This window comes from Aulonocara sp. 'chitande type north' Nkhata Bay, linkage group LG23 (genome assembly GCF_057382095.1).
Source record: "Aulonocara sp. 'chitande type north' Nkhata Bay isolate Kocher_YH1m ecotype deep benthic linkage group LG23, A_spYH_male_GT1.1, whole genome shotgun sequence".
Classification (NCBI taxonomy): Eukaryota; Metazoa; Chordata; class Actinopteri; order Cichliformes; family Cichlidae; genus Aulonocara; species Aulonocara sp. 'chitande type north' Nkhata Bay.
The window spans coordinates 41321960-41347845 of NC_141365.1; the positions used below are offsets into that span (position 1 = coordinate 41321960).

Sequence of the window (25886 nt, forward strand, 5' to 3'; positions counted from 1 at the left end):
GTAATGCCCTTTATCCACTCATGGCACTGTCTATTACCTGAAGCCCTTCCAAATTTAGTACCTAATGTGTTTTCCATTTGTCCAAAGGATTGCATACAGTGTTCCTATTCATGTTTTTTTTTAAATCAGATGTGAAAAGAGAGGTCTGGTCAATGTATTTGAAAAATGAAAAAATGTCTAAACAAAAAAAGGGAGGAAAATATGAAGAGAGAAAGAGCCAGACACAAATGTATGTGAGAGCTGGATATTTAAGAGGGCCCCTTGCAGAGATGCAGCCTGGGGCCTAAAGAAGGAAGTGTCCTCGCCCTGGAATTAAACTGTTCCAGGAAGTAGGGATGCTTTTGTGTCTGTCAGGGAGTGGTGACACAGTGTGTGTCACTGTCTTGTGTTTAGAGTGGGGCTGCCTCTAAAGTTCACACTCAGCTGTCAGTTTCCTTCCAACATGTCCATCACGTGCTTTGGGGGCACGGTTAACGAGTGATTGTTCTGGGTCACAGTTGTCTTGGCAACGCCTTCGTGGAAGGCGGATGTTCTTAAAAAGAAACGTCCTTGAAACAGTCTCTCCGACTTGTCCCAAAGACATGCAAGCTGCAGCCACGGAGACCTCTCTGAAATGAAAAAAATTATTTAAACGTGTGCGCGTTAATGACACAGCAGGAATGCAGGAGCTGGCGTGCCAGGAAGAGGGGTCTGTGTCATGAGAGGCAAACGCACACCAGCTGCAGGGGTTATGGACAGAAGCAAAGACCAAGAAGCAAAGACCAAGGGAGACATGGGAAATGTAGTAACGGAGGAAGCCATTCCCAGCTGCCAGTGGGGTCGGGGGATGCATATGTAGTTTTTTCTCAGCCTTCGTGCAGGGTGCATCACACATGGCTGGTTTGTGTGTCTGTGTGTGTTTTAGCATGTGGTGTTCGTGCAATTTGTTGCACCCACTGTGGGCTTTTTTTTTATTATTCCCTAACAGGTGGCAGATGTAAACGTACTGTTCAGCTTGACCGAGTAACCAAATGATAATGAAGAAGGAAAAATGATTGGCACTATAATGATTTCATTTGTGGATGATTTAATTATGGAAAAGTACTTAAATGAGGCTTTTGCATATATCCATTTTCATTTTGGAGCCTGGGGTTCTTTGGGGGGCATCTGCATCTATTTTCATCAAAAATGGTCTGTTGTAGACAGCAGGCAATATGTTTGGGTTTTTTTTTCCCCTTTACTTCACCACAATGCTAATTTCTGGCTTTGCATTTTTGTTTTTTCACTCTACTTGAATAGTAGAACTCTAGAAGAAGCATCAGAAACCAAGTGTTTAGAGCATTTTGAAGGCTGACATTTTGGCATTGGCGGATAATCGGCCCATAATTAATTACATAAGTAAGAATTATTGTTATATTCTGCTGGAAGGGCCTTAAAGAATACCTCTAGGATATAGTGTGGCATTAAAAACTCCTACTCTTGATGAGTTCATGATGCAAACACACCCCTTTTTTATTGAAATGACTTGCCCCAGGTTCATATTTGTGTCTGAGCAAGCACAAAATAAGACTGCATGCAATGCCAACCAGCGAGCATCAATTCAACCAAAAGAAAACAAGAGAAGGAAATAGGTAGAGTGTTTACGCCGTGGCTTTGCAGCTCTTTATATGCTACCAGATCAATGGGTCTCATCTATTTTTTTTAAGCACTGGCTGTTTGTTTTTTGTTTTTTAATGTCTGGCTTATACTTCTCGACTCGTCAGCCTCTGCTGTCTGCTGCTGCAGTGCTGCATCATGTTTTACAAAGTTTGTGTGGGTGTGTATGAGCCCACTGCAGCAGACCACCTGAGCCCCTTCATCTATGTGTATGTGTGTGTGTGTGTAGTTGGAAGTGTTTGACGTAACCTGATCTCTTGAGGGAATGGACAAGACTATGGATTTCACATTTGGGCCGATGCCCTGAAGGAAGCAGGGACGCTGACACATCGTTGCTGTGTTTCTGTGTAAGCGAGAGTGACACAGACAAATAAGAAGAGACTTGCCCATGTGCGTGCTCGCTGCTTCAAAGTGACGTCAGCTTTTTCACCAAGCGCATAAATGACTATATTATGAAGTGCTGATCGACTGTATGCTTTGTGGTCATGGCTACAAACAGATGTTCAAACACTGTACTAACAATGTAGGTTGTTACAGTGTATGTGAGGGCTGTCAGCACAGAGATGTGCGTGTGTGCTTGTGTGTTGCCATGGCAGTTTCTCTTTGAATAGATGCAGGGCAGCTGAAATTTGGCTCGCTCTGATGCTGGTGAGCTGTTGAGTCCTCGCACCTTACCGCCCACCAGTGTGACCGTGCATTTTCACACTCCCTCTCTTTTCTAGTCTCACTTTCTCCTGCTCTTCCTCTCTCCATCTGTCTGCTTCTGACATCCTCCCCATCTTTCTCCTCTCTCTGTCCCCCATCTCTTTCTCTGCCCCTCCTTCCTAACTGGCTGCGTAAGCCAGAGTGGTTGAGTGATCCTGAATGCACTCAAGCGTGTGTGTGTGTGTGTGTGTGTGTGTGTGTGTTTCTTCCCTGCTTACAAGCTGTTGCTCGTGCTTGACTAATAACATGGGAGCTGTTGTTTCGGCCAGCCCCCCCTCCACAATCTAATAGCTGGCTCCGTTCCTCCATTATTATTGTACCCATCCATCATTCCTTCTCTGCTCTCTCTCCAGCCTGTTAAATATCTCATATAACCCCCCCCACCCCCCACCCCCAACCAACCAACCAAGTAGTCCGTCCCCTTGATGTGCTTGCTTTCATGTGACACATGCCACTTCTTATTCGTGTTCTGTTTTTGACTTATGTTTACAGGACTGTCTCAACATTTGAGACAATGCTGAGATTTCGGTGCACATTTCCATCAACGCTATCTTGTGTTTAGTGCTGCCGTAGTCGTGTGTGAAAGAAGGCTGTAGCCCCACTAGTTTTAAAGCCTAAAATTTACCATTATGTACACAGGCCGTAGATTTAACATACAAGCGCGAGTTTACTTTTTTTTACATTTATTTTAGGAATTTACAGCTTGAATACAGGCGTTTGGATGACTCAGGGCAAAATATGAAAAAAATACTTCATTAAAAACAACAATATAGAACGTAATGATGTGGTAGTCTAACTTACACATCTGGCAGTGCTGACGAATCAATCGACAGCAGGCGGTGGGAGTGTTAGTTTCATTTTCAGGTATTGCTGGTGCTGCTGGTCATGACATCAGTATGTAAACACACCTTGTGTAGCATAAAACAGAAACTATCACAAGTGAGGCTTATTTCTATTTTGGCATGGCTCTTACTTTAATGCATCTTCCTTGTGTAGTGTACAGCTTTGAGTGTTCCCCATGCCACAAATAAGGAATGAGCTCCACCCATACTGTATGTCCCTCACCCCTTCTTAAATTAAACCTGTAATCATCTTGTCACAAGCTTTCTTCATTAACCTTTAGGGCTGCAGCCACGCTAAATTTTCCCATTCATCATGGGCAAACAAGCACAGTGTGTTATGTCATTTTCTGAGTCAGACATCACAGGCTACTACAGGTCAGCCAAGGCTGACAAACCAGCCACACCTAGTTGGACTTTTGGTCCAGCCACTCCCTTGTTCAAAGAGTTCTTTTACTGGCACTTAGAAGTTTCCTCTTTTCCTTCTTTTTACTTGCATAATGCCCACATGTTGACGCAGGGATGGCAGCTTCTGGCTTTCATTTCTCGTCTCCTGGTGTGACTTTGTATATGAAGGGAGGGGACCGGGGGTAAAAAGGCAGGGCAGGGACAGAAAGCAGGGATGGGAGTGGAAATGAGCAAATAATCACCATCTGCATGGCAAATGCAAGCCTGGAAATGACACGCACTCGCACATTTACAAAGAGATCGTATCTATTTTTTACATCTTAAAGGTAGTGAAACCAAGCATTTGTCTGCTCCAGGCTTTGTTCTTTGACAGAAGACCTTATTTCAACTGTCAAGCCACAAACAAGATTACAAGACGCGCTCGAAAGCGCCTGTTGCCTTCAAACGGCTACAGGATGTCATTATGATATTTTGACACTTGGCTTTTCAGCGTGGTGTTTTTACTGTGATGACACAAACACATGCATGTGTGAAAGGTGAATCATAGTCTGACAGGTTAGAAGTGCAGCTTGCACCAGATGATGGTCTGACATGAGAAAAAGAAGAGATGTTTGCATGAAATTTATTTTAAAGGAGAGGGTGATTTTCAGAAACAATTGATTGAATTGATTTTCAATTAACATGTAGTTTCCCTTTGTAACTACCAAGAGTTTGCAAATGAGCTGTATTACATGGAACAGACGGGCCTTACAACTGCTGAATTTTTAACAAGGAAGGCGATCACCAGGAAACCTGCATGAGGCTGTTTTTGTGTTTATAGATTTGCATGTTTTTATACACTACAGTGCTAGAATATACAGCACTTATTTTATAAATACATTGCTAAAAAAAGAAACTTTTTTTTTTTAATCAGAGTGCAACATCAAGTCAGTTAAACTTGTGGGATATTGATCTGGTAAGTAGCAGAGGGGGTTTGCTCATCAGTTTCAGCTGCTTTGGTGTTAATGAGACTAACAGCAGGTGCACTAGAAGGACAACAATGGCCCGACCACTAAAACAGGAATGGTTTTTACAGTTAGAGGTCACTGACTTTTTTCCCTCTCCATCTTTTCTGACTATTTTTTCACTAGCTTTGCGTTTAGCTACGGTCATTGTCACTACTGGTAGCACGAGGCGATACCTGGACCCTACAGAGGCTGCACAGGTAGTCCAGCTCCTCCAGGATGGTGCATCAATTTGTGCCATTGCCTGAAGGCTTGCAGTTTCTCCCAGCACAGGAGACAGATTTCAGGAGACAGGCATTTACTTTAGGAGAGCCTGACAGGGCCGTAGAAGACCCTTAACCGATCACCAGGACCGCTGTCTGCTCCTTAGTGAGCAGACATGCAAGAGCTACAAAATGACCTCCAGCAAGATGCTGGTGTGACTGTCTCTGACCAAACAATCAGTAGCAGTGCAGCCTGAGGGCTTGACTTCCTCTTATGGGCCCCTATGCTCACTGCCTGGCACCATGGGGTTTGATTTTTAGGATGTCTTTGAATTCAGCCCTCTGTAGGTTGATAAGTTTAATTTCCATTAACTGATGTGGTATCCTTTCGTTTCTAAGAGATTACCCAATCCATATCGATATAAATAAGGTGGATTTAAAAGTGGCCTATCAGATATGCATAATCACATGGTTTTGTTTGTCTGTTTTTCCCCTATAGATTCCTTCACTTTTTTTTCCACACACTACATTCCCCAGAGGTTATCAGCAGCATTTACAGCATGGGACATGCATTAATATGTGTGTGTTTGGAGCTATTCCTGTCTATGGGTGTTGTAGATGCTTTGTCTGCTTCCTCTGTTTCAGCTTTGTTTGCATCTGCCCCCAGAGACCTTTATCGGCATGAGCATTTTGTGTCCCATTAAACTCTCAAGAATTCCCACTCTCCATTTAGAGCCAAGCACCACGACAGTGTGGGCATCGCAGAAATTCAGAGTTTGTTATTGTCACGCTGTTTCTGGTTTTATTGCCTCATGTTTCTCATTTTGCCGTATTTTGAAATGGTGATATAAGTTGTTGAGAATATTTTTAGATGAGAGGTGTCAGACACTGGCGTTAAGCTATTTTTGCAAAGATCGTTTGAGAGAAGCGAAAAATAGCGGTGAGGAATAGGTGGCTTTGGAGATGACCCCTACACTCCTCACTGCAACATTTCAGCACACATACAGTTGAGGCTTGGTGGAGTTTTTTGTCCAAAAATAGCATATTTAGAAGTACTTGGGGAAACATTCAGTCAGTGGAGTATCTGGTCACAACAGTGTTTACACAGCTCGAGTCATTTTCCACCACCCAGCCCTCTTGACTTCCTGTGCGATGGAAATATGAGAGGCTTTATTTGTAACTCAAATGTTAAGAGTAGTTGATCATTTGTATGTCGACTGCAGGCAGAACAGGTGCTGCTGAAGCTGTCGGTGCATTACAGTCGGCACTTGTTTTCCCCTTCTCTCGTACTTTGAGATCATATGAATTCATAACTTTCACAAAATAACTCTTGATCTTAATATACCGTAGTACATTTTCATCTGAATATTAAGAGAATAAAGACCCAAGACTGCAGCTATTCCTGCATATTTGTGCTTCCCTACAGGGTTTAATATTGTTAATTAAACAACAGTTTAACATCGAGTTTTCATATTGCTCCCTTTCTAATCCTCTCGATACGCTCTGATCTGGATGACTTGGACTAAAGATAGACACGTCTTCCTCCTCCTCCCACATACTCAACCTCCTCAGCGCTGGGTGCTTACTGCGTTTTCTTTAACAGTTTGAGATTTTTGTTCTTAGAAAACACGCTGCATAAATAGATGAGCAGCCACTGCGAGTTTACATGAAAACCAAAAAAAAAGAGAGACTCCAGAAGGAGACTCCACGGGAAAAGGCCTTTGACCTTTATTCTTTCACCCCAGATCTCTGAGCTGCCCAGTAGTCACAGGAGACAGATGAATGGCGGTCATGCTCAGACAAGACAGACGGGACCGTGCAGCATCAGCAGGGAAAAGGCCACGGCCGGTGTTTAGTTTGCGATGATGCCTGTAGGAGTGCATTTGCAGACTACATACACACGCATATATACACAAACACAACCTCCTATCCCCGTGTCTCTCTCAGGTCATGCTCCATAAGCTTAAAAGCAGGGCCTCAGGTGGTAATTCACTTAAACCTGCAGCAGCATCTTCTGTTAAGGCCGTGATTCCATTAGAATGACAGCAGCTATTTCCAAAGTGCTCTTTGTTTTTGGCTCTGCATCGTTTTTGCTCTATTTTTACTCTTTCTGCATCTGGACTGAATACACACCTACAGCATATCTATATATATTTGTACTTGTTTTTTGTCCTGACCACAAGTCTGTGTGTGTATGTGTGTGGAAGAGACTCTTATAAAGGACTCCAGGCTGTTTACACACAGCTGTTAAGTGTCCTGCAGTGCGACTCATTTCCTGTATGTGTATTTACACATGGAATAACCTTGGGGAATAATGGCAGTGCAGGCTCATTTGATTTTTAGTCATTTCCTCTTGCGCTCGTCTTGATGCCATAGCTTGAGATACTCACCTGATTTTACAAAATCATGGCTGTGACTGAAGGGTCCCCATATGGAGCCACATTTCATGGTAGCCAAGGAGACAAACGATTCAAATTGTGTTACGATGTAACATGTGTGGGCATAAGGGTGGTGAGGTCTGGATCTCACTTTCAACACCTCAAGTTTCTTCCCCCCCATTCCTACAAATGTACAAGTGCCACCCCCACCACTACCGCCACTATAAGTGGTATGGATAAGCTGGAGGACAGCTGGAGCTTCCTGCAAGGAAAAAGGCCATGTGGGAAATTAGGAATTTTGCACATCCTGGCTATTTCCTGTTGTGACTGCCACACACGTTCATGAGTGCATGGATGTAATTTTAAGCGCACATATATACACACTGGGTTGTTTTTGTTTACATACTCATTGACTCCATTCTTTCCTCCACAAGATGACAAGTTCATGTTTCTCATGTGTTTTAATGAGAGTGCCGGAAGAAGGAAGCTATCCATCATCTAAAGTATAATAAACACTCTGCAGTGACAGCTTTGGTCCGTAATACAAGCTTGTAGCACCAGCTTCAGGGTACGTCTTCTACATGCACCACATACAGTGATTTCTAGTAGTAAGCATGCTGGAATTTGTCTGAAATAAGCACCCCTCAGCTGCTTAGCTTTTCATCTTTTATCTGGTTTGCTACGACCTTCATCACATTCTAACAACAAAGCATAGCTTTCAGATCACCAAGTGTTCATTTTAGCCATAAAGGCAACGGCACACAAATACTCGCACATACAAGCAGACGTTTTGCTAGATCAAAAGAACAGGGGTCGTCAGCGGGGTTAATCCCAGTTTGGTACAGTCCCCTCTAGTGACTGACACCACATAGCTGGGATAACATGGAATGACACCCTCTGAAAACATCAATGGGATTACTCTGGAATATTCCATCTGACTCGCCTGTTTTGGGGACTCCGGACTATGCCAAGACAGGAGTGCACACCAAGGGAAAAACAGGTTGAGCGTTCTGCTTTAGTCTGTTTAATATCCAGTGTTGAATATACAGTGGTGTAATATTTTTCTTTGTGTGTGCCAAGCTGAAAGTGTGCAGTAAGAAAATGTGTTTCTGCACTCGGCACTTCCTCTGGCATCTGACAGGGTATCAGAGCCATGACCTCCTCCTGTGCTCAACCGTACTTTGCTTCCACTTGACAGGTCTGTCACCAGATTGGTGAACGATCTTCCTCGGTGCACATCGGCATTTGGGTGAACATATTTTTTTCACATGGACCGGAGACCATCGCATTAGGAAATGAGGATGAATGTAGGCACACATCAAGGCTGCAGATTGTTTTGCGTTGTCAGTTGGAGCCATTTTCTGTTATGTTTGCCTCCTTCATATCATTCATTCAGTGTTTTGTCTACTGTGGCGTCCTTGTGTGTATGAAAAAGGATTGGGTTAGACATTTTAGCTTTGACTCTAGAGCGTCAGATTTCCTCCTGATTTTATTCGGATTCTGTTTTATTGTTAGATATATGAGACTTAAGTCGGCCAGGCAAACAGATGCATGCTGGTGTTGCGCCACTTTCCATTTAACCCACTAGAGGGAGCTCTGCCATCACCTTTGACTAAAAACAGCTGGGCATTCTCAGTGAGCCAGCTATGCTTTCCATCCTATTATCCACCGGCCTTTAACAGCACATGCTATTGCTCCGTGTGGTCTGATTAATATCTTAATTTAACAGTGATCTGTGGGCCTCCAAAGAAAAGAGTGGGTTTTTTTTTTTCTGCAGACATGAGGAAGATGCTCTGCTCCTCCCTCTGTGTTGGCTCTTGAGCTGGTAGTAGAGGTCCTGGGCGTGTCAGTGGTGCACAGCACACAAGACACCACAAGGTGATCGCACAGCACAGGGTGCCCGCTAGGGGTCTGCGAACGGTTGTCATGGTAACAGGCAGTGAGGTTGGCATGAGATTAAGTTGTTTTTGCGTTTTGTTTTGTTTTTTTCCCCCTCTTTCCTCATTTAGATCATTCCTGCTATGTGGGTGTGACTTGTAATCATGTGAAATTTTCTGCTTCTTTTGCGTGCGTGCGTGTGTGTGTGTGTGTGTGTGTGTGTGTGTGTGTGTGTGTGTGTGTGCGTGCGTGTGTGTGTGTGTGTGTGTGTGTGTGTAGATGGACCAGGTATCTGATGATGAGTTGGACCATGGAGCAGAGGAAGACAGTGACAAGGAGGACCAGGACCTGGACAAGATGTTTGGAGCCTGGCTGGGAGAGCTGGACAAGCTCACACAGGTTAAAATACAAATACTCTCACACACACTAAGGGGGTGGTTTGTTACACAGACGTAGACAGAGCTCCACGAGAAAGGATGGGGCTGTATCCATAGCAACCTTAACACTGCTAATCCTGTCTCCCTTTACTGTATCCTAGCAACTCCACTCCCACCACCACCACATAGTATTTGTGCAGGTCTGTGGGTAACTGAGGAGTCTGGCAGGCAGACGAGGTTGTTACGATGCGCTTTGACTGTAGTGTCAGAGTGTGAATGTGTGTTTTGCAAATGTGCATCTTATGAGTTTCGTGTGTGTGCGCACATTGCAGAGTCTGGATGATGGCAGGCCGCAGAAAGCACTGCAGAAACCTCCTCTCAGGCAGGAGACGAACATGGCCAACTTTTCCTACCGCTTCTCAATGTATAACATAAATGGTAAGATCTCACTTCAGTATAACAACAGAACAGAGATGCACTTATTAGTATAACCCAATAACTCTTGCTTTGCTCCTTGCAGAGGCGTTGAACCAAGGTGACACAGTGGACCTGGATGCCCTGATGGCTGACCTGTGCTCCATCGAGCAGGAGTTGAATACCATTTCCAAACCAAACTCAACTTCTCGCAGCCAGAGCAAAGGCCAGCAGAGGGCAGCTGGAGGGCGCAGTGCTAGCACTAAGCACACAGGCACCAGTGGAGGAGGAAGCAGCGGAGGTAGTCCTGCTGAATTATGGGCTTTTAAAACAAAAAGTGCAGTTCCTAAACAATTTGATACTCAATGTGAAGAAGTGAGACTGTTATCATTTGGTATCCTTTCAGATAGTAGTCAATTGTAAGGCATGATGTCTGAGATTGTTGTGCAGCAGTGGCTTCCAGCTTGCAGCCCATTCAGATGAGCTCAAGAGCCCTTCCATCACTTCCACCTCATCTTCATTTAACCTAATTTTAAACTTGATCGGGAATGTTTCATCTGTTATTGAACCATCACATTCAGCTTACCTGCTAGCCATATTTTACACCATGGGTGGCCCACATAGAATATAAGAATAACCCTTTATTGTCATTGTCCATGTACAATCATATTATGGGTTCTCCACACCAACTGTGCAGGAATAAAATATAAATAGTAAGACAGCAGGAATAAATAGCAATCAGGAGGAATATATACAATGCAGCCCACTTTGATCTTAGGTGCGCTGGACCTGTGGAACTCCCCTTTCTTTAACTACACATTTAAAATCCCTGAAATATCTTAATGTAAGAAAAAGTAGGGCAGTATGAGCTGTAAAACTAAAGTCTGAAATCTTCAAAAGCCATCGAGCTGGCCAGATTGGAGTCTTTGGGGGGGGAATTCTGTTCCCCTGGCCTTATATTGACACCCCTGCTCTACACTGCTGGTTTCCACCTTTTTATTCATGCTCTTAGCTAGCTTGTAGTTTTTGCTGTTTATTCAGCAGCTGTATTTGTATTCCATATACATACTGCATTTAGCAAACAAGTTCAATTACTTATCCACATTTTAGGCTACCTATATCAACCATTTTTTCATGTTTAGGATTTTGAAATTGATACCATTGGTAATCTTTCCATGTCCCCCCTAGCTGCAACACAAATATACCCCCTGTGGTTAGGAAACACTGCTGTGCATCAAAAAGAAGGAAGTCTTTGTGGGATGAAACAAAAGTGTAAAACTGGGGTTGAGAGAAATAAACACCTGCAAAGTTATAACAGAGAGAGAAAAGGTGAAGCTTTGTAGAAAACAGTCAGTTTTGTTGAGATCTTTCTTGTGTCAATATTTAATTCAATCAAATATTAATTTCACTGTCAAATTGAAACCCGCCCCAACAGGAAGTGCAAGCAGCAGTACTCGAGCATCACCGGCCAACACGGTACGAGGTGGCAGCGCCACTGCTCGCCCCGCGGCCTCTAACATCTCCCTAGATGACATCACCTCTCAGCTAGAGAAGGCCTCCCTGAGCATGGATGAAGCGGCACGTCAGACGTCCTCCTCTTCCTCCTCCTCGTCCTCATTTTCCTCCAGCACCATCCGGCGGCCCTCGTCCGGATCGTCCGGCGGCGGAGGGCAGCATCGGAGGACTGGTTCGGTCGGTGCTGTCACCGAGCAGGACGCACCGTCCCAGCGGTCTAGTGTGAACTCAGCATGTGCCTCAGCTTCGAGCATGGACTCCCTGGATACGGATAAAGTGACAGGAGGAGAGGTGGAGAGCCAGGGCAGCCCAATCTCACAAGGACAAAACCAAACCAATACAGAGGTACGAGCCACACTGAAACACACACATAGACGTATCAGACGTTTTAAATGAGTCTTTCCAGATGTGACGGTAAGTGTAATGTACACAAGGACTGCGGTCAGTTCAGTTTGTAAGTCAGGAGAAGTGAGAAAGTACTAAGCATAGACCTTAATGAAGCCAAGCATGTTTATACACACATACTGATTGGAAGGAACTGCATGCCTGAAGTCTATCCAAAGTAAATGCACAATGCAGCCTCTGTATTGTGCATTCGATGCTGTCGGTGAATGCATTGCAATCTCAAGTGTGACTCGGATTACAATGTCAACACCTACCTATTGTTCACTAACAAAAGCAATGCCGTGGTCGGACGGCCATGACAGTCTCTCGCATGTCCCCCCTGTTTTCGCCTGCATGTGTTTACACTGTCTGTGTTTGCATCCTTTCTTATATCCACGGCCTCTGTCCTCACACACGCACACACCCCACCTGCCTGCACCCACCCGACTTTTCCAGCATGTCACGCTGCGACGAGCCAACAGTAAGCCGGCCAGACGGCAGCTTGACTTCACCTCGCGAGAGGGCGAAGTGGATCGGGCCACCGTAAGTGTGTGTGTTTGTGAATGATTGAGCAATTTCTCCAGTTGGTGTGCACAGTTAATTGTTTCAAGGTTAATGGACGTTAGGTGCAACAGAATTTTTACAATTGAGCTGTTGTGTGTGTGTTTGATGTGTGTGTGTGTGTGTGTGGTGTGATAGCGTAGCTGTGGAGTCTAGGTTTCAGAGAATATACCGTGTATTCACGCTTTTCTCTCTCATAATCATTGCCTCTTTTCCAACAGCTGTATCTAATGACAACCATCGCTGCTGCGCATTAATGAAACCTTCTCTCGCTTCCACGCTTCTCTGTACAAAAACAGATCAAAACACTTGTGATTAATAAGCCTCACAGAATCACCTGGCACTGACTTCTCTATATTTTGTCTCTTCTTCTGCTCTTATCCTCCTCCCCCATCTTCTCCTCCACCCAAGCACTCCTATCTGGACCAAGAAACCTCGCTCATTCTGAAAAGCATAGCTGGAAAGCCTTCTCACCTCCTGACCAAGGTGACTTCCTCATACACTTTTTGCTTTCATTCCTCTCCTGTGCATTCGTGTTTGTGTCTGTGTGCATTGCTCCTGTCTTCTGCTCTGCTCGTCTTTTTGGTAAAGTCCATGCTGAGAGTGATTATAGAACAGAGGATTTTTTTCAAACATGCTTCCACATGTGGTGTTTTGTCTGTGGGCCTTCATTTTGTTCGATCCTTCTTTCTAACTTCATGTTGCTGGCTTTTGATTTGCACTCAGTCTTTGAGCAATAAAAGCTTACAAGGGGAAAATTTAATGTATTAGCATTTATTACACAGTATTAAATCATTACTTTTAATATTTTGAGTTGTTTAGAAGTCTGAAACAGAAACCAGGGCTTGCAGGGCTTTAAATGGCATGATTTGTTGCCTTTGTCTTATTTTGAAAGGTTCATCTGTGCTTTAGAAAAACTGGTTACACAAGAGGCAAAACAAATGTGAACAAAGTCTACTTGATAGATTTCTCTGTGGGTTTTGGTCACATGTCACAGTCTTCAGCAGATGGAGCTTGCTCACAATGAGTTTCTCGCATTATAGAGACTAATCCATTACTTGATTCACCCATAGTTGAGATAATAACCCTACGTGCTAGCCAAAAGTGGAATTTGTGTTTAACTGAAAAAAACAAATCTAAGTTGGACTCCAGCTTAGTTTTGTTATTCAAATGTCTCTATAATCCAAGTCGTGTCTGATGCTCCCATCACCTCTTTTAACCTCTGAGTAGATGCTTTGGCCGCTGCCTTTGGCTTCTTTGCAAAGTTTATGCTGAGCATATGTGTGTATATTTGTAGTTTGGAGCTCATTGCTTGTGAGTTATCCCACCTTTAATACACAATGCATAGCAAGAAAGTACAAATCAGCTGATTCCAAGTTGGTTGGATATTAAATCCTTAAATTCTATAATGCTGATTAACTAGAAGAGAATGTTACAGTGTGTGTCTTTAGAAACTGAAAGTTTACAGTGCATTTTTCCACACAGAGATCTCCATTAGTGGCTGTTGGCAGTAAAATAGCCCTTTCAGTGATGTCCTTTATTATTTGAATATAATGGGTGCCGGCAGCGACACTGTCAGCTCATCTGCCCTCAAGTTTTAGAGCTGGATATAAGATTTGCAGTCACCTTATCTAAGAAGCTGGGAAAGAAAAGCGACTGGACTTCTTTAAGTTTCTTGATGATCATGTTCATCGTCACATGAGCTAAGGTGTGAAAAAGGGTTATTATCAGCAGAGGTTTTGGGTGGACCTTGCCTCACCCTATCATGTGACCTGTTGCGATCGACTGACGCAAGATATGAGTGGCCGTCCTTAATTTTAGGTGTTAGATAGTTGGTGCTGTAAGCCATCCCCTCTGTTCGAGGATTGTCGTTCACATTGGACATAGATGGCTTCTTTCGCTCCTCTTCCATCTGTCTTCTCTGTCCAAAATGTGGATATTGGGATCCTTGAAAGAGTGACCTTTGTCCTTTAGATGCAGACGTACAGCTGAGTCTTGTCCTCTCGAGGTGGCTCTTCTATGTTGTGCCATAGACAAGGACATGTCCCCCTAGTGACATCCACCAAGCTCCTTAGAATACCACGATAACTGAGCTGCTACACGGACATAGTCACCAAATCTTTTGGATTGAGTCAGTGGTTCAAAACATTGGTGCCTGTTGCTGTAAACAGAGCACTCAGCTGTATATTATGTTGTTGTTTTTTTAAGGGGAGAGGAGTGATAGCCTGCATCTTTACAGGCTGTGAGGGGGTTTATGTGTTAGTGTTACACTTTCCACCAGAGAACAGAAGAAGGCGAGCCGCGATCGCCTGGACTCACAAGTTTTCTACCTCTCCTCGCTCGTGAATCAGAATATTGAATGAGCGCGGGATGCTTGGGAACAAGCGAGGCGGGAGAGAGTGGAAAAACATCAAAGGAAGTGGCTGCCAAGATTTTTTTCTTTCTTTCTTTTTTTTTTTTACAGACTAGGCAGAAGAGCTTTTTCTTTTTTTTAAATTGGCTCTGGTGTGGCTCACTGTGAAAGTGGAAGGGTAAACGCCTGTCGAATCGGAGTCGGTCTAATGTCTAATAAAAAGCAGGGAGTATGTGTCGTGTAGAGAGGGAATAATAGATGAGAGAGCGAGGGGGGCGGGTTGTCCACGCTGACATTTCTGGGGCTGAACCCACAGTGGGACTCAAATTGACTCCCGACTGTAATCTGTACAACTCGCGTGACCTCTTGTTCACTGTTGCTCTTACTCAGTCTTATACACACACACACACATTGGGGTGGGTAAAAGCCTGCCACTATGTGTTGGCCAAACACACTCTTGGTTTTAAAGCTTTAATGTGTGTGTGCCCTAGAGTCGGTCATGTGGAAAAGGCAGTCTGGGTCAAGGAGAGGGCAGGGGCTTCTTGAGATAAGAGGCTTGGGGAGCACTTGTTAATACCCCTCACCCTCTCTCTTTGAACACACATGCTCGTGTGTACACATGACTTCAAATATTCAGCACCTCAGCTTCTCATTCACCCACTCTCTCCGTCCTTGTCTCTGTGAGTTAGCTTCAGGGCCATAGTCGGTCATGGTCTTCCCCCGCCTCGTCCCGATTGGCTAAAGGGTTCAGGGTCCTTTAAACGGAGTTTGCTGGTTGGGCGGCCCTTCCTCCTGGTACCTTTTTTTGTGGGGATTATGCTCCCCTCGATTGGGTACGCTCCCAAACCCCTGCATCTGCTGTAAAGAGAGGAAACGAGTGATGGAGAGGGGAGGAAGCGGGAAGGGGGAGGGGCATTTTCCTCCCTACTGTCTCACTTGGCGTTTTAGTCAAATTGTGCTCGTCTTGGCCACACATGTCTGCGTGTGAGTGAACCCATGCCATCACTAAAGTCCTCGCTCAGCACCGTCTCAGCTAGCTCGACCGCTGTCATCTCTGGGTGACGGCAGATGTGGATGCAAGGCGGACTTTGATCGACTGGGAATCACGCTGGAATAACTTTTTGTTTTTAATCTTGGTGTGAAAGGTGGCAAACAGATTTTTGTTCATTTGAATAGAAGAAACCGCTTTTGTCATATTTTTAAATCAAGTTACGGACACATCTGGATATTTCCCATTTTGAGCATTTTTTGGGGGGGGTTCGCATCTTTAAGTTGGCTGCATGGATGCTCTTTGAGCTGATTCTGCATTCATCTGCAGCCTCTCACCCTTGAGGGATCTTCTACTATTGTCTCCCCTTCTGCTGTATAGCATGATCAAAAGAAACCGCCGCAGCTCCACATGAATCCGGCATGAAACCATATACAGCAAGCGGAGCACCATTTTTGAGGAGCCAATGCCGCCACGGCGTCTTTTATCATAATTCCGTCTATTTGTCTAATTGAACACTCACGCTAAAGTAATAAAACACACGTGGAAGCTTACACAACCTGTAGGAATGGAGGTGATGGCATCTTGTTGGAGGGGGCAGGTAAGCAGCCTGGAGCATGGGGGAAATTTAGATTTCTGCCCGTGACACAAGGCGCCATCATTCCAGATGCTTTTTTTCATGAAGTTGTGCATAGCTGCATGTGTTATTCCTGCCAAAGGAGTGACGGATGTATGACGAGGATGAGGCTATAAAATCAAAAGGCATTTTTAATGTGCGTGCTGTATTAACACACTCCTGTGCGTTCATCTAGGAGGAGCAAGCTGCCAAACTGAAGGCGGAGAAGATCAGAGTCGCCCTGGAGAAAATCAAGGAGGCACAAGTCAAAAAGGTAGAACCACCTCTTAACTCGCTGACTCTTAGAAAGTGCAGGGATATGAAGCCCTTCTGACTTCGAATAATTGCCGTCTTGTCATATTTCGTGCACGCCGCATTTCTTTGTGAACTTCATTCACAGCGAGGCAGTGAAGCATGCAGAAAATAGGTCATTGCAGTGTTTGATTATGTGTGTGCGTCTGCTGGAGGAGGGAGCAAGGAAGCGGAGACGGGCTTCAGAAATATAACGCAGATCCACATAAGACATGTTATTTATCCCGCGTATCAGCTGAACAACAGGAGCGCCTTGCCACACTGACAGTTTGCTTCCACTGCGAGGTCGATACGGGACTCCTCACACAGGCAGGCCTTTTGTTTTTCCCCCCCAGGCCGGTGAATGAACAGTCTCTTTGAATGAGACCAATGCCATTTAACAGAATGGTGTCCTTTTTTGCATGCAATGAATGGTTGAAGCCCAATAGTTTTACAGCCAACAGAGCTAGAGTATGGCTAGATAAAGGGTACTGGTACAGACAGGACACGCGAAGGGAAAAAAAACCTCAGCTAACACAGGAGAGCTTTGACGTGCTAAATTATTCGTGCCCTGTTGTCGGCATTTTACACGACCAGCAATGATTTGAATTTCACCGAAGCAGTTTGACTTCATCTGGATAAGAAATGGATCTTAAAGGATTTAGATGTTAGATTTAATTTAACTTTTTTCCCTCTGAGTGGTGGGGGGGGGGGGTCTCCTGTGAGAAATGTAGGTCAGACTCCCCCCATGTCTGAGACTCATCGCTGTCCCTGCGTTCTCATTGGTCTGCGCTTCACTTCAATCATCCGTACTGGCACGCGATTGGACGTCGGGGTCGCAGTGGGAGGTGACATGCAGGAGGGTCAAGGAATCCGGGGCTTTATTTGGTTTCACACATCGAGGCTGCGATTGTGTGATCCAGGATTTGGCACGTGTGCGAGTGTGTCGCGTTCAGATTAGTTTAAGCTTTCGTGTTCTGGTTGCTTAAAGATGCCCAAACTACAGCCATATTCGTAGTCATGTTTAGTGGCCATATGTGGGACATGGTCATGATCTTCATGAACACATGATAAGATGTCATTCTTTCACTAAACTGAAGCTACAAATTGGAAAATGTTCAGCTTTTTACACAAAAAAAATATTTTCAAATTGATACCATAGGTGTATCTACTAAAATACAAAATGTGGGGTGGGTCTACTGATCAGTAGGTTGGCGATTTAATCCCTATCTGCTCCAGTCTGCATGCCAAATATCCTTGGGCAAGATACTAACCGATGTATCCACTAGAGTGTGAATGTGTGTGAATGTTGGATAGTAAGCACTTACAAGCTTTTAAGAATGGTAGTGTGAATGATTGAATGAGGCATGTTAAAGAGCTTTGAGTGCTCCGGGAGAGTAGAAGAGCGCCGTATAGGAATCATCCTGTTTACCATTTAAAAATCTCAGAAGAGTTTGAATTCCAGTGACCTTGACATGAAGGTTAAAGGTCAAATTTCCTGAAGATCACCTAACACTTCCAAATTCTTAGCATCTACTAGGAGGCTGAGGTTTACCGTTCCCTCCGCATTTTCCAAAGCTGAGCCTTATTGGAGTATTTGCTGGGCTAATTCTGGCCCCCAAGCCTTATGTTTGACCCCCTCCCGATCTAACGCATGCATGACGATAAATCTTACATATTGATATCATGTTTTAGCGTTTCCCTCTTGGCCTTCCTCAGCTGGTGATCAGGGTCCACATGTCCGACGAGAGCTCAAAGACCATGATGGTAGACGAGCGGCAGACAGTCAGGCAGGTGCTAGACAGCCTGCTGGATAAGTCCCACTGTGGATACAGCCCTGACTGGTCTCTGGTGGAAACCATCACTGAGCTGCAGATGGGTAAGGGAGCAATCGCCTGAGTTGAATAAACATTGTTTATGGTTTTGCTTTAATCTGCGCTTGTAGCATAGGGTCGAAGTTCAGGGGTTCTCGCAGCATAATACACAAAGTAATATGTAATAGTCACGGCCCCAGTTCCAGGGCGGCAAAAGAAACCTGTTCTCGCCTGTTCTTCATTACCTGTTCTCGCTCCTCCTTTTTCTCAGAGCGTATTTTTGAGGACCACGAGAACCTGGTGGAGAATCTGCTAAACTGGACCCGGGACAGCCACAACAAGCTCATGTTCATAGAGCGCATTGAGAAATACGCCCTCTTCAAGAACCCTCAGGTGACCGCCCATTACGTTAAAGCTGCACACGTATGGTGGCGTGTTCAACAGACCGAGGGGCAGATAACATCCTCTCCTCTTTTAACTGCTCTGCGTTCGGTGTGCAAATGCCGACTGTGTATGTTATACGCGCAGAAGCATTGTTTATGCATGCTGAGTGCCTGCATAGAGCCAGAGAGTGAATAACAGTGTGTGTGTTTGTGTAGGAGTGTCAGAAGTAGGTCAAAGCAAGTGAAAGTGAATAATTTATTTACACATAGGATAAGGTGAGACTTTCTCCCCCTCCCATCCCTCCACTGACTTCACTGTTTTACTCAATTGCTTCCAGAACTATTTGCTGGGGCGGAAGGAGACATCAGAAATGGCCGACAGGAACAAAGAGGCTTTATTAGAGGTAAGATGGTGTTTTATAAAGCAAACTGCAGACGTTTCTATCATTCCTGCTAATCTGGAGCGTTACTTAGATGAATTGTTTAATGGGTTTTTGTGCAATACTTCAGGAATGTTTCTGTGGTGGCTCAGTGTCTGTGCCAGAGATCGAGGGCATCTTGTGGCTCAAAGAAGATGGGAAAAAGTCATGGAAGAAGCGTTACTTCCTCCTCAGGGCTTCGGGGATCTACTATGTCCCCAAAGGCAAAGCCAAGGTCAGTGACGGCTGGTGTACGATCATGCTACTCGGACGCAGAAATGAAGATTAGGAACAGAAATGTGGCATTTAGGGTTATGAGAAGCAGATCCACTCATGATTTGTGGCATTTCCTGTTTGGTTTTGATCACTTTGAAGAACAGCAGTTGTGTGCGTGGCGTTTGAGTGCACATGCTCCCTTTTTAACACCACCATCCTCCCAAGTAATTTTCAAATTTTAACACTTGCAGTTCACTGTGGCACCATGGAGACATGTATAAGTCCCATAGTACATTTCAGTCCCAGCTTTGATACTGAATAGGGCATTCTAGATGTAAGTTAGACCTTTAATAGCATATACACACAAAACGTAGACAAATGAAGGACTTTGCATAATTATTTCAAGCCATTCTGCAACTGCTTCACTCATGCACTAAAACAGCTTGAGTGAAGCTCCATGTTTCTATACAACGACAGCACAAATGTGGTGGGTAAAATTCAGTTTCTTCACACAGAGCAGCAGCAGCCAACAGCGGTCTCTTTTAGGTCAACCACGCATCAGTACATGACACCGTCCCCTGCCTCTCTTTCTCCACAGGCATCCAGAGATCTCGTGTGCTTCCTGCAGTTGGACCATGTTAACGTGTATTACGGGCAGGACTACCGCAGCAAATACAAAGCTCCCACTGACTACTGCCTGGCCTTGAAGGTGAATCCCTGTAACTGCATGGTGAAACGTTGCGTTGTCCTGATTGGCCTGCAAATAACAGCAGGTCTTAATGTTCCTCCAGAGACCTAAACTGGCACAAATGAGCACTTGGCTAAGAAAGCTACAGATGATGTCCAGTTCTGTGTGTGATACAGATCTTGTAAACACATTTTGCAAGTCAAATAATTAGATGTCTGCATATCTGAAGAAATTTATAACAAGAGAAATGAGGCATTATAACATGGGTGGGATGTACACGTGTCCTCCTTTGCATCTGTTTAAAGTAGAGGTTTGAACACATCAAATGGTTCTTGTAGTCCCCAGAGATATGCAGTCTTAGCGCTTCACTGTTACCCCCATGCACTTAGTACCATTAGTCTGCTATTAGAAAATGTCTCTGGAGATCTTTTCCAAAGAAGCTGATTGGATTAGTTTAATCAGAATATGAAAGTTTATTTACTGACTGCATTTAATGTAATGAATAAGCACTTGTCTAATAAATTGCAAGAGGATGCTTCGATGTCAATTGCACATGTTATTTGTTTAAAAAAATCCTTTTATTTTGAATCGTTTTGCAGTGTCTGTGCAGAGCACTTAATGTTCATAATACTTGTTTTATTTGCAGCATCCACAAATCCAGAAGAAGTCCCAGTACATCAAGTATCTGTGCTGCGATGATGTGAGGACGCTGCACCAGTGGGTGAATGGAATCCGCATCGCAAAGGTTGGTTTGAAGCAGAGTTACTGTTCAAGGCAAAGAAATAAGCAGATAAATGTTTTGTTTTAATTTATGAAATGCATCTGTGTTCTTCGATCTCATACAGTATGGGAAGCAGCTGTATTTGAACTACCAGGAAGCCATGAAGAGGACAGAGGCAGCCTACGATTGGTCCTCTCTCTCTACGTCTAGCATCAGATCTGGCTCCAGCTCCGCCAGCATACCCGGTTCGCTCACGAGCTAGGCTAAGCACCACTAATGGCTCCTTTAAACGCATCATCATGTCCAGTGTATAGTTAATTCAACATGGAAGCAATTTAGCTTTAAAAACAAAAGCACTTCCATTTTTTTTTACTAAGTCAATGCTAAGTTATGCTAGTTATGCTACCAGATAGAAGTGGAGCGTATTGTAAAGTGTATTCAGACATGCTCACTACTGTTAGAGGTCACTCTGAACACAGAACAAGAATGCAAACAGGCACTAGACTTTTAACTCGCTTGATTCACTAAAAAGAAACACATTTGTGTTGGAGAATGCTGAGAAACAGCAAAAAGATGTACATAAAAGATTTGACATAGAATATTTATTAAATTTTTAAGAAGGATTTGTGACTCATCTATGATGTATTTCCAATATTACTAATTGATAAGAGGCCTTTTTACAGTTTTTCATTTGTTTTTTCAGAGTCCCAGTCGAATCATTCGGGCCATTCTGACAGCGGGGTGGATACGGGCTCCTCTCATGGGCGTTCCCAGAGCGTGGTGAGCTCCATATTTTCAGAGGCCTGGAAGAGGGGTACCCAGATTGAGGAAAACTCAAAGGTATGAGTTTCAGCGTGTTAAAGTCGCGTGTTTGCAGGAGGATGTGTGAGTCACGTGACAAAGCCTAACACTCGCTCTGTTCTCCGCAGATGAGAATGGAGGCATCCAGAGGGGCCACGCTGCCGCACGGTTCCCACAGCCACCGGCATCACAGCCAGCATTCAGTTGACCACTCAGCCCTGACGCCGCCTCCGCAGCAGCCTCAGGCGCAGCCTCCATCACGGCCTCAGTCTCAGCCCCACCCCCAACATCAGCAGCAGCAGCACCCCCCACAGCATCAGCACCCATTGGTGCAACCCCAGACGCCAATTCAGCTGCAGCAGCAGCACCAGCACCCGCCTCCCCAGCATCCGTCTCCTCAGGAGGCAGTTCCGCCACCACCACCGCAGGCAGCACCACCGCCACCGCTACAACCACCACAGTCTGCTCAACTACATCAACAGCAGCTGCAGAAGCAGCAACAGTCACAGGCCTTCAGCAACTACAACCACATGCCCCCACAGGAGCCGCAGCAACCAGCTCCCGCACCCCCTCCACCTCCGCCACCTCCACCACCGCCTCCCCCACCCCCTCCACCAGTCCAGACGGTGTCATATCAGTCGCCGGCTCTCACAATGTACAAATACAGCACCATCACCAGGCTGCAGAACCAGAAAGGAGGCAAGATACCTTTTCACCTCCCTGCTACAGCCCAGCAGGTTCTGCCCACGACTCTGACACCACCTGCACTGCAGGCCATCAAACCAAACGTCAATCACATTGCCGCAAGGACTAATGTGCCCCCGCCTCCTCCACCACCACCTCCCCCTCCACCGTCCATGCCAACCCCCGGGTCTGCCATGGCTGTGCTGAAACTGGGCCCACCCAGTCCGGCTACTCCACCGGCTTTCATCCCTCCACCGGCTTTCATCCCTCCACCGGCTTTCATCCCTCCACCGCCAGTTCCTCTGCCTGCTCCACAGACCAATGGAATTGCATTTCCTCCCCCTCCGCCGCCCCCACCGCCACCAGCTATTGCAGCTGCTCCCGTGAGTCAGCCTGTCTACCACAGTGGACTCAAGCAAGCGCTGAAGGAGCGGTTTCCCAGCCCGCCGCGGGACCTCCCGTCTCCAAACGGCGGGCTCGAGTATTCCCCACCACCTGCCCCCACACCACCACCCCCGCCTCCTCCACCTCCGCCACCGCCGCCACCACCTCCTCCTCCTCAACAGTTCCAAGTACCGGCCCAGTTTCCACCTCCTCCTGCACCCCTGGCAGCACCACTGAAAAACTTCAACCCAGGCTTTCTCCCTCATACTGCCCCCAAGCCCATGTCACCAGTCTCCCCTTTCCCTCCTGCCCCGCCTCCTGCTACAATGAGTTGCCCGACCCCAGCTCCACCACCACCCCCTCCTCTACCTGCACCCCTTAAGAAGCAGTTCAGCCTCCAGACAGGCCACACCTCCACTCAACCCCCTCCAACTCTGCCTAAGCAGCATAGTTTGTCTAAGCCACCAACCATTTCCACAGGAGCCCCTCCCACCATGTCTCTGGTGAAACAGCTAGCCAGTCAGTTCCCAGGAGCTTCATCCCAAGCAGGCAATCAAATGGAGGCTTCGAAAGCCCCACTCTCTCCCCCTGCAGTTAAAACCAAACCAAAATGGCAGCGTGGGGGTGGCCAGCAGCTGCAGTCTCCCGAATTCCCCCCTCCTCCTCCAGACAGCAACACCGGCTTCCCTGCTCAACCACCACCACCTCCTCCTCCTCCTCCACCTCCCCCAGCACCAGTCACAGGTCCGACGCCACCTCCTCCTCCCCTTCCTTCTGGAAACATGGGCTCCCCCATAAGGAGGTCACCCTCTGGTTCCTCTAGTTTTGGAGGCAAGAAACCTCCTCCCACCCCCCAGAGGAACTCCAGCATCAAGTCCAACGCCTCAAACTCCTACGAGGAATCCAGGAGAAATTTGCTCAGCAAGTTTGCTCCCCAAGGCAACACCGCCCCTCCCTCCTCATGTCCTCCCTCCAATGGATCGCCTTCAAAGGAGCCCTCAAATGGACCTCCTGCTCCCCCAAAACCAGGAAAGCTCAACCTGGCTAACCTGCCCCTGGCACTGCAGGCCAAGGTAAGCCAGGCAAAGCAGTCTGGTGGCGACTTCCCTTCCCCACCTCCTGAGTGCGCCTACTTCCCACCTCCTCCACCTGCCTCCGAGCTCTTCCCCCCTCCACCACCTCCAGGTAATGACGCCCATACGGGCGGACCTCCTCGAGTAGCAGTGGTGAATCCCCAGCCCCAGGCTCCTCCTCCACCACCACCCATCTCCCTCGTCAGTAACTCAACATGGGGAAAGAACTCCCTGAAAAAGACTCCTCCGCCCACGCTCGGGCGGCGTAGTAACAACACCCCAGAACCACCTCCGCTCTCGCCACCTCCACCGACTTCCCCAAAAGGTAGCTCAGGCCAGCCCAACTTCTTGGAGGATCTGAACAGGACACTGAGGCGAAAGTCAGTGGGACGCCAGGGCTCCACCAACTCCGCCGGCCTCTCAGGCAAGTTGGACCCCGCGGGGACCATGGACGACATGGCGCTGCCCCCGCCGCCTCCTGAGCTGCTCCTGGACCAAGGAAAGCAAAGCAACGGAGGAAACGGTGGCTATATGTCCGGAAACATCTCAGGCTATGCAACACTACGACGAGGACCCCCTCCTGCCCCACCCAAAAGAGGGGATGGCACCAAGCTTACTGGATAGTAGTTGAACTTGTCGATAAGGACACGATGAAGACTAATGAATAGACAATGAAATGATATAGTGAAGTAAAAATGCATTAGTGGACTACTCTTTTCTTCTCCTGGGGACACGATAATAAATGACTGTGTATATACTAAAAGCCAAACCAGACCATCTTCAATTAGTGTTTGCTAGTTCTTCATTTTTTTTATTGCTTGGCTTTCTGGATGAGTGAGGTTTACAATACTGGGACACTTTAGACTCAAACAGGTTAAGTTGGAGGTGTCTAAACTATCCAAGCTCTCTGGAACATGAAGTTTTTGCCCCGTACGGTATAACCCCACTTGTCTGGTACACCAAGCAGCTCTGAGTAAACACTAATAATAAGACTTTGTGCAAATATTATTGGATCCAGGTCTGAGCCAAATCATGCATCTGCTTCTTTGCCACAAGTTTGTGCCACGTTACTGGAGACGCAACACAGAAAACAACAAAAACTCATCATGATCTCTCTGCTTTGGTACTGCATGGACAACATGTAAACAACAAGCTGTAAAACATGAAGCTGTGTGCGTGCATGTGTGTGTGTGTGTGTGTGTGAGAGAGAGAGAAATGGACTGAACGTGCATCCATGCATTGAGTGCATGCATGCGTATGTGATGGTATGGTGGTAGTAGTTAATCATCATTAGGGAGGGCCTTCATGGAACAGGGATTGTCAGGTTTGCTTTTATATAAAATTATTTAAAGATTGGTAAATGGAAGGATTTTTTTTTATATGTGTAAGTGTCTTTTAAATAGATTAAAGCCTAGAGAGGAGCAGATCAACATTAGCGCACAATGGAATGTATCTGGAAGAAAAGAAAGGCAATGATTTTGTCTTAAGCGTTTCTAGACTGTTTTACCACTTGACAAATGCAAATCAGAAGGAAGCCTTACTCTTAAAGTCTTGCACAGAGGTCGAAACAGAAAGGAAGTATCTTCTAAAGGTTTCCAAAAAAAATGGCATGGACTGTGCAGCTGGATTTAATTTAATGCAAAACTTGTACTGGACTTTGTAGAAAAGGAGAGAGGAGGAGGAGGCCTGGGGTGGTTATCTTTGTGGACTGTGTGAGTTCCCTGTGTGCTGGCTTGATTTCGGACCTTATCCTTCAGTTTGTATCTGTACAGTTGCAGCTGCTGCTCCGTTACCGTTGGTTCCCCCGCCGCCTTCTTAAGTTCCCCGTCCAGGAAGTGGCGAGCACCGGCTGGATTCAGCCACGTGAAGTATCGAAGGAGAGATGCATTTTATCCGGTTAATGTACAGAGCATCGAATCATGTAGTTTATTATAACACAAATCATCTGAATGTTCAACTCAACTTTGTGTCTATGGAATCTCGTTTCCTCGTGGTGCCATTGCTGCTCCATCTCTTGGTGCACAGGGTCGGAGGTTATCTAGAGGGTCGACTATGAAGGGTTTCCATTTCTAGCAGCGATGCCTTCGTTTTTAGGGTGCTAGTGCTGTCCTTCGACATGTCCGTGTGTGCCAGGATGACATATCATGAATATTT

The 25886-nt window shown here is 45.9% G+C and overlaps 1 protein-coding gene across 5 annotated transcripts in view; it reads left to right on the plus strand.

The window, feature by feature from the left end:
• Positions 1-24811, plus strand: part of raph1b (Ras association (RalGDS/AF-6) and pleckstrin homology domains 1b) — a 38308-nt gene extending 13497 nt beyond the window's left edge. For 2 of the 5 annotated variants that reach the window (XM_086282554.1, XM_086282555.1), the window contains exons 3-18: positions 9330-9449; positions 9760-9865; positions 9948-10142; positions 11277-11701; positions 12197-12283; positions 12713-12787; positions 16455-16532; positions 18269-18428; positions 18635-18756; positions 19085-19150; positions 19257-19400; positions 19980-20090; positions 20716-20814; positions 20915-21035; positions 21494-21630; positions 21720-24811. In XM_086282554.1, coding sequence (XP_086138680.1) covers positions 9330-9449; positions 9760-9865; positions 9948-10142; positions 11277-11701; positions 12197-12283; positions 12713-12787; positions 16455-16532; positions 18269-18428; positions 18635-18756; positions 19085-19150; positions 19257-19400; positions 19980-20090; positions 20716-20814; positions 20915-21035; positions 21494-21630; positions 21720-24356 — 4683 coding nt within the window. In that variant the 3' untranslated portion in view covers positions 24357-24811. The remainder of the gene's footprint in view (positions 1-9329; positions 9450-9759; positions 9866-9947; positions 10143-11276; positions 11702-12196; positions 12284-12712; positions 12788-16454; positions 16533-18268; positions 18429-18634; positions 18757-19084; positions 19151-19256; positions 19401-19979; positions 20091-20715; positions 20815-20914; positions 21036-21493; positions 21631-21719) is intronic. The other 3 variants (XM_086282556.1, XM_086282557.1, XM_086282558.1) reach the window with 3 other exon arrangements.
• Positions 24812-25886: the final 1075 nt, after the last annotated feature.